Source organism: Trematomus bernacchii, unplaced genomic scaffold (assembly GCF_902827165.1).
Source record: "Trematomus bernacchii unplaced genomic scaffold, fTreBer1.1, whole genome shotgun sequence".
Lineage (NCBI taxonomy): Eukaryota > Metazoa > Chordata > Actinopteri > Perciformes > Nototheniidae > Trematomus > Trematomus bernacchii.
Window position 1 is genome coordinate 6,566,889 of NW_022987608.1, and position 8,982 is coordinate 6,575,870.

An 8,982-nucleotide genomic window follows, 5' to 3' on the forward strand; every position below is an offset into this window, starting at 1 on the left:
CACGTAGAGTCATCGTCTGGTCAGGCTTACAGCGGCACGGCACAGAAAGAGTCTGTCTGGTCTTGTGAATGAAGCCTCGAGGCACCGAGAACAAAGCTCAAGACTGGCTCACTTGATCAGAGTGCGAGGGAGATACTTCACTAGACCCCTCCATCACTGTGATGCAGCGCAGCAGAGACAGCCAGGACATTTTCTGGTACTACAGTAAGTAGCTGGTTGTGATGCAGGAAGCTAATTAAAGGCTAATGGATCATCCTTGTAAATGCGGGGGAAAAGAGAACCCCTCCCCCTAGATAGAGCTTCTGTTGACTTTCAAATGGGTAAGTGGTGTGAGTGGTGATTACATTCAGTGTTAAAAGCAGGAGAGGTTGTGCCTTTTTGGTAAAGTGTGCACATTGGATTTTGCCAATACATGTTTGTTTATGCAAAGCCAAATTATCAAGTTCTAAGGCTTTTATGATGTAACTTCACTTAGGAGATTAGTCATATGAAATTCTCCATGTTCTTATGAAACCATTTAGGAACAAAATGTCAAGTCAAAAACAACCCATTTCATGAACACTTTACATTTTTGTGAAGGGATTTGCAAAAATAATAAGAGCATAAACAAACTCCTCCATAAGTCTACACTTAGTTTCCACCTAGCTAGAATGAGAATTGTGACTTAATTATATAAACCAACCAATTCATTATCAAACCTCCAGGTAGAATTAAATGATATCACAATGTAATTGATTGTGCTATTTCTGTGCAGACCTTTTATCTCCTGTCTCTCCAAGGACAGGACAAATCAGCATTAGCAACTGCTAGATAATTATTCAGAAAACATGATTGTACACACACTGTGAGGGTGTGTGCTCGTGTTTGTGCATTTGTGTGAGGGAATGGATTATGACTAACTAAGGCATCACAGCAGCTTCTTATTAAGAAAAACACTTCATGGCTCTTTTCAATCTAACCATGGCCACGCAGAGAGCACTGAAAGAATATAGTGTTTAAGGACTACTTTTTTAAACAGCTAATATGCTTTTTAGTCTTTCATCCACACTCAACCAGCATTTAAAGTCACTAAAAAAAACTGCCAAGACTTTCAGAATGTAAAAAACATTTTTTAATAAAAGCAACACCAGAAAGCCAATATTGGCTAGAGCTCCAATTCATTGTACGTGATAGGCTAAGGGGCATGCCATCCTAAGCAGTTGACCTATCACAATTGAGCCGGCTAACTAACCAATCAGAGCAGACTGGGCTCTGGTTTCAGACAGAGGGTGAAAAGAAGTGCTGCAGCACAGGCAGTATGAGAAAAATAAAGAGCTTTTTGAACATTAAAGCATGGACACATGTCACAGTAGAGGCACAAAGTACAAATCCGCACCTGAAACGAGCATAAAATGTCCTCTTTAATGATAAAATAACTCCCCTTATACACCTAATATAGTTACCAAGAGGATAGTTCTCCTCAAATAGAAACATTTTTCAGCAATTATCTTGTTTATGCAACAAAACCTCTTAATTTGATAGGATTGACAAGGAATCATAACAAAACTTGGCATTTTCCAACGTTCCGATTCAATAGCATGTGCTCAGACTAGCATTGGCTCGTCGTATCCCACAACAGTTCCTCTGCTCCGGCAAAGGTCAGATCACAATAACGGGCTGGAGCAGACGCTGGGGAGAAATACAGAGGAGCAGGGCTTGGCGGCCTTTCCTGTTTTGACAAACGGCTCCAATGACCTTTTTGGCGAGTCCAGTTCAGAAATGCTAACCAGGTCGCGTGTGAGTGGACAGGTGACGGGCTCGCCCAGAATAATTGCCTGCGATGAAAAATGTTGCCTTATTACCGTCCCCAGAGGCTAATAGTGGTGCCAGAATGTGTTTCATTAACTATCCTGGTCGGCTAGTGCATGCTGGTGTAATGAAGATGATTGTATGGGAAACGGGAGGGGAGGGAATACTTAGAATATAACAGCTGATATGACCCGGGTGATTAGTTTCTTCCACATATTAGCAATCACATTCTGTGTATGTAAATGAAGTGTGTAGCTGCTTCATTATCTGCATTACCTTCCCCCATAACTTTCAATATTGGTGGCTCTAAACAAACACAAACATTAAAATTGAATTACTGCCACAATTGTTGTGTTGATAACACCTTTATCTGCCATAATGGGCTGGTATTTCAAATTAAAACTGGCTGTTGATGAGCCACCATTTCCATACAACAATCTATTGGTTGATGACTGTCCATTAACTAGGTTTTCAGAAAGCCAGTGTTAACAAAACATCACTATTCATAAATAAATATTAAACTTACAATATTACTCGCATCACTCAAAATAAATGACACTGTTAATGGTTTGTGTTACATTACATTCCTTAATAAAAACCTAAATGATTATTTGATTATGAAGTGTTTACCTTTATGGATCGACTAATCAAGTAATGTTCTCTGTCTATGTGTCTTGTTTTGTTAAGGAATGCAACCATGGATACGGGACAACAAGGATGGATTTGATTCAATCCAATGAGCATTGCCCGCCCGGCCAAATAAGGTTTCTAGCTTCCCAGTTGACTTCCTTGTTATGCTGCCGACTAAATATGGCAAGTGGTGTTTCTCCTACTTTCCATTGTGATGACGTCACTGATTTTGTATTTATTTTCTCGACTAGAGGAAAGTTTGACACATATGTACACCTTCATTAATCAAAAAGCATCATAGAAGCAGTCCTAATTGACCTGTTTGCAGCTCAAGGTGAAGTGTCAGCAGTTTTACAGTTTTCTCTTTCACAATGATGATCTATGAAGTCAATATTTGTTGCACTACAAGGAGATTTTTCACTGCAATGCTAGTGGTGACACGGCAACATTTGGAAGCAATGCTGGTATCAAGGTCTTATATTGAAATGCATGCATACATGCAACAGGTGGACTTAACGACTCCCATAATGCATCTGTATAGTGCCCAAAAGGCAATGTCTTTCAAAACTCTTAGACCCAGCTTTCACAAAGGCCCTCTGTAATATTCATTCTCTAGAAGCCCACACTGAGATAAGACTGATGACAGCCACAAGGTTATTCTATATCAGACTTTAGAAAGCTCCTTCAGAGCCCTGGGGGACATTATTTAAGAGCTTTCACAAACAAATTCAATTACAGTGCAAATGCTTTAAAGCTGTCTTAGTAAAAAGAAAGGCTGATTTCCAAACATCTAAAGATATTTTCACAAGCCTCATCACTCTCTGATTTGCATCATTCTGGCCAGTGATTGATGCATTTTTCACTAACTTGTAGTTTAAAAGTTAACTATATAATCCATCATCCTAAACATGAAGCTTTAATTTAGTTTCCTTTTCATTGCACCCGAGTTGAGTTTTTCATATCAGCACTTCCTGTCAATCCACTGAAGTGCCTAAAAGTCCAACTGTAACATCCCTGTCTTCCTACTTTAAAAGTATTTATAGCTAAATGAAAAACTACACTGCATCCAACATGCATTGAACAATTATTATCTGAAATGTTCCTAGTATTTCACTATAATCACTATCTCTTGCTTTTCCAAGCCATGTATCCAGCTTTGATGCATTCACACCTTTCACTGGATTCATCATCTTCACTTGCCTGATAAATGTACAAACCACTCAACATGAATACAAAAAATAGCCATTTATAACAAGAAGAATTAGAAATTGTACCAACAGGGATTTGAAGGCAAATCTTGATCAATATTAAAGGGATTTAGTTTGTAGAGGAACTAAACCCAGAGCTGTTAACGTTGGTCAGGGATGTTTATTAAAGAATTAAGCCTCCTGTTTCCTAGTGGCTGACTGTGAAAGGAAAATGGACTGCCATTCCTCCACGTATCACTGAGGAGAGCGCTTACTACTCTCAGAGGAGGCGGCAGACGAGTGCCATCAATGTGGCACTCATCCTGCAAAACCAGTTTTAACAGCCCTTTGCACAGAGGATGTGACTCATGACTAACAGCAGCCACTATAAATAAATTGGGGTACATTGAATTCTGATCAGAAGGCACGTTGCATGTAAAAGCATGCAGAGAGGAAGAGATGATTCAAGAGAGTGAAAACATTCATGCCGAGTAGAAAGGGATTGTGCAAACGTGTGTTCATGAGGCAGGAAGAAGGCATGGGGCCAATCAGATCATGTAACTCTGACATCAGTTTCAGCAACCTCAAAGTCGTCTATGTGCTTTGCGGTAAATCTTGGTTTCCTTTTCGTGCTGGGACGATATCTGCTTCTTATTCCTCATTTAGAGTTCGTTTTCTCTAATCACTTAATGGTCCCCAACTAAATCTAATAATACTCCTAATGATGATGATAATAAGCAAAGCAAGTTGTCTCACAGCGAGTGGCATGCAGCCGGAGCCAGCAGAGTTGCCACGCAGGGTAATTAGAAGCTGTGAGTAATTGCAAATATCAGGACTGAGGCAGGAAGACAAACCAAACCCATTACATGTGGGGGGGAAATTGTATTCTTTACCACATGTGACCTTCAGGTGCACTTAAGATGATTCTGACCTTTGAACTTTCTGATGGAAAACAAGTGCAGGGGGAATGTGAATGCAGAAATCCATAAAGTATCACTTGAGGATCAGTGTTGCATATAAGCCATTGCTTTCCAATTAGGAGCAATTTCAGTGACATTGCTGATGTATCTGTATGAATTACTGCTTTAAAGTTGTTTCCAAATTGGGAGAAAATGTTCAAACAAGCATTAAAGAGTCGAACACGTGTCTTACCAAGCCCCACTCCGACGATCAGCCTCCCCGCCAGCAGGACCTCCTTGCCTGGGGCGGTGCTCAGCACGATCCCCCCGACGGTGAAGAAGAAGCTGGCCAGCAGGATGCACACCCTGCGCCCGAAGAGCCCGTTCAGGAAGCCCCCCAGCAGGGCAGACAGGGCGGCCGCGGCCACAGTACTCGATATGAGCAGCTCCTGCCACAGGGCGCTCAGCTCCATCTCCCGCTTCAGCAGCAGCATGGCTCCGGAGATCACCCCGGTGTCGTAGCCGAACATGAAGCCCCCCAGGGCGGAGAACGCGGCCAGGAGGTAGACGAAACCCGGCGTGACATCCTGCGTGAACTGCTTGCGGGCAGCCCTCTCCAGGTCCCCGGTGGAAGAAGGGGGCAAGGCGGGAGGACCGGCGGGGGGACCGGCGGGGGGAGCCGCGGCGGAGGAGGCGCCCTGGCTGCTGAGGCTGGCGCTGGACGGAGCCTTGATGAGACTCCGCTCCCCTCCGTCGCTCACTTTCTTCCACCGCTCGCCCATCCGGTTGCTCATACTACGCAGATTGTAGTCATGGTCGGACTGCTTTCGCGACATATGGGAAACACAACACAGCACAGGACAGGGCTGCTGAGTTGTATTTGATGCAAAAAAGAAATGAAAAACTAATTTAACCCACCCCACCCCCCTCAGTTTGGAGTTACCACCGCGTTAGTTATCCACAACCACTCCCAGGTAGGCTATAACTGCTGGGTAAAGTTGTTCTCCAGCCGGGTGTGTGTCAGTGCATCGCATCCCGTGGTCCTGATGGGAGAGTTGGAGAAGAGTGGGGAGGAAAGGTGAGATAGGAGGAGTGTAGTGGAGCAGATCGTCACCACCAGCGTCGGCATGACGCAAATAAATATTGTTTTGAAAGCATGATGCTGGAGTGGATCGCTTATGGCGACGATTAGGCTAAGCTTGCTGCAATTAAATTAAGTCCTGGACGTTATATACTCCAAATACAAAGCAATACTTTTGTTAGATGATCATCAGGATGCATGGCTTAATGCAAACAGTGGCATTGTTTTTGTATTTGAGTACAATCACAATCTAAATTGCATACTTATACATCGATATATATAACGGTATGCAATCACAGCATGTGTTTATAAATATAGCCTAGATTCTTAACGATGACAGATTTAATCTTGGCTTCATCTTGTGTTTCACCTGTTGTGCAGCAGGCTGACTCTGGCATTAGGAAAACGGCTGCCCCCTGCAGGTCTTACTCTGGTATTACCGATTCTGCATACAGTCACACACAGTGAAAGTCCAAAAGGTATTGTGAAATAACATCTCTATACAGCTGAGACATTTATATACATACACATTTATGATCTCAAAGAACTGAGTAGAGAAGGCATTTCAGTGCAAATTATATTCGTGCCACTTGGTTTGACAAAAGATATCAAAAACTTGGATCAATGCTAGAATAGGAGATATACAGAATAATTGTACCTACTTTCATTTTTGGCCAATATGGGGATAAACTTTCTGATTAATTGTTTACTCGTTTGTCCCATAACATATTTAAAAGGTGGTTAGAAATAGCCCATCACAGTATTTGAAAGCCCTACGCTAACATTTCTAAATGTATTTATTATCCACCCACAACCAAAATACATTTAGTGAAATATTGTTATATACAGTAAGACAATGAAACCATCAAATATTTACCCTCGCTTTGATACAGAGTCAAAGCGACCTCATCAGACTTAAGCTACACCCACACAATGTGCTTGGAAATAAGGGAAAAAAAATTACACTTTTTTTTTTAATGATGAATAAGCCAGTTATTGTAATTTGATTAATAATTTGATCTAGAATATTTAAATCCCAATTTCCCAAAGCACAAGATGAGGTCTGTATCTGTGAGTTTATTATCATATAAGAAAAAGAACATTAGCAAATTCTTAGAGTCTAGATCAGGGATAGGCAAATGGCGCCCCGGGGGCCGCATGCGGCCCCCACCTCCTCTTTTCGCGGCCCTCAGATTAATTTATAAACAACGTAATTAATAAAAAGAAAGTTTTTTTTTTGTTTACTTGTAGTACTGATACCGTCCACTAGACTCCTAGTTACGTCGCGAGCTGCGTACATGATTTCAAATACCGCAAAATAATCTATGACGCATTTGTGTGTATTGTGTTTGTTTCCCAGCCGGGCAAACACTCACAAGAAACACCGGCTATTGTTATGCCTGCTGTGACATTAAGTTGCCGCTTGTAATTATGCCTTTACAAGCTTCAAAGTTGTATTTATCATCTGAATTTGGCGAAACAAGTTTAATATTCTAAAAACCAAGACTTTGTTTATTTGAAATCAGATGAAAACAAACTGTCACGGACCCTGCCGTGTTATCTATGATTACTATTGTGGTGATTGACTTTATTCACGCAGCACGCTATTTTCACGTCGTTTCGGCGCTGAGGAGCTCCACTGCGACCCGGATGGTGGGCTTTATTACATCTCCCCCTGCCCAGGATAAATATGCAGCGTTCAAGGCTTTCCTGCTAAAGACTTTCGAGCTGTCACGGTCGGAACGGGCCCGACGCCTGCTCGCTATTCATAGCCTGGGGGACAATAAGCCTTCCGACCACATGGAAATGATGCTCAGCCTGCTGGGTACGGAAGAACCTAATTTTTTGTTCATAGAACTGTTTCTTCGGCACATGCCGCCGCATGTACAGACAGTGCTCGCTAACACGGCTATTACTGAGCCCCGCGCCTTAGCCGAAGAAGCTGACTGGTTCTTCCTGGCAACCGAGCGTTTTACCCCTGAGGTGCTGGCCCCGACACGCAGCGGCACCTTCCCTGGTACAGGCATGCCACCTAGCAGAAGCTCCGGGGCCGACGTCAGCAACTCCAGCCCTGGCCTGTGTTATTACCATGCACGCTACGGGGCGAAAGTGAAGATGTGCCGTCCCCCCTGCACCTACAAGGTAACGGGAAACGCCAAGGCCTGCGCTCGGTAGTGGCCGCGAGTGTGGGCACATCCAACCGGCTCCTGTTCATCAGGGACACCCTCTCTGGTCGCAGACTCCTTTGTGACACAGGAGCCCAGCGGAGCGTCCTGCCGGCTACCGTGGAGGACGCCGCCGGTGGGGGCCACGGCCCACCTTTTACGTCCGCTAACGACACCCCTATTCGCACCTATGGCACAAAGACAGTGGACCTGTGCTTCGAGGGTCAGCGGTTTAAGTGGGATTTCGTCACGGCTGACATCTCCTTCGCTCTCCTCGGCGCAGACTTCCTGTGCGCTCACGGACTGCTGGTGGACGTCAAGAACAGCCGCCTGGTGGACGCACTGACATTTGCCTCGTTCACATGTACCCGCGGCGAGGCGTCATTCAGCGGGCTCTCCAGCTCACTCTCACAGGGCGACAAGTTTCAGCACCTTCTCAGTGAGTTTCCCGACTTGACGCAGCCCACCTTTTCCGCTGCCACTACCAAACACGGGGTAGAGCACCACATTGACACTTAAGGCCCCCCAGTCTACGCTAGGGCCCGGCGGCTCAACCCTAACATGCTGGCAGTCGCCAAGTCGGAGTTCATCAACATGGAGCGTCTGGGCATCATCCGCTGCTCAGACAGCCCTTGGGCTTCGCCGCTTCACATGGTCCCTAAATCAGCCGGTGGCTGGCGACCGTGTGGTGACTACCGCTGCCTTAACGACGCCACCACGCCAGACCGCTACCCGGTCCCTCACATCCAGGACTTCTCTGCACACCTGGCGGGCAAGCTGGTCTTCTCCAAGGTGGATCTGGTGCGGGGCTACCACCAGGTTCCGGTGCACCCCTCGGACGTCCCCAAAACTGCGGTAATTACGCTGTTCGGGCTTTTCGAGTTCCTGCGTATGCCGTTTGGACTTAAGAATGCAGCTCAGTCCTTTCAGCGGCTGATGGATTCAGCGCTCAGAGACATGCCATTCATCTTCGTCTATTTAGACGACATCCTGGTCGCCAGCTCCTCCTCCGAAGAGCACCAGGCACATCTCCGGGTCCTTTTCGCGAGGCTCAACCGACACGGCCTGATTATCAACCCGGCGAAGTGTCAGTTCGGGTTGTCCTCCATCCATTTCCTCGGGCACCTCATCAGCAAGGATGGGGCTGCCCCCCTCCCGTCAAAAGTGGAGGCCGTGTCCGCTTTTCCACGACCGCCTACAGCTCGGGCGCTCCGAGAGTTCCTCGGGATGGT

General features: G+C 45.2%; 1 protein-coding gene across 1 annotated transcript in view; it reads right to left on the reverse strand.

Moving 5' to 3' along the window:
- Window positions 1–5,522, reverse strand: part of LOC117483328 (proton myo-inositol cotransporter-like) — an 82,063-nt gene extending 76,541 nt beyond the window's left edge. Inside the window, exon 1 of the mRNA XM_034131626.1 lies at window positions 4,758–5,522. Within this exon, the coding sequence (XP_033987517.1) occupies window positions 4,758–5,340 (583 nt within the window). The 5' untranslated portion in view covers window positions 5,341–5,522. The remainder of the gene's footprint in view (window positions 1–4,757) is intronic.
- Between the last annotated feature and the right edge of the window lie 3,460 nt (window positions 5,523–8,982).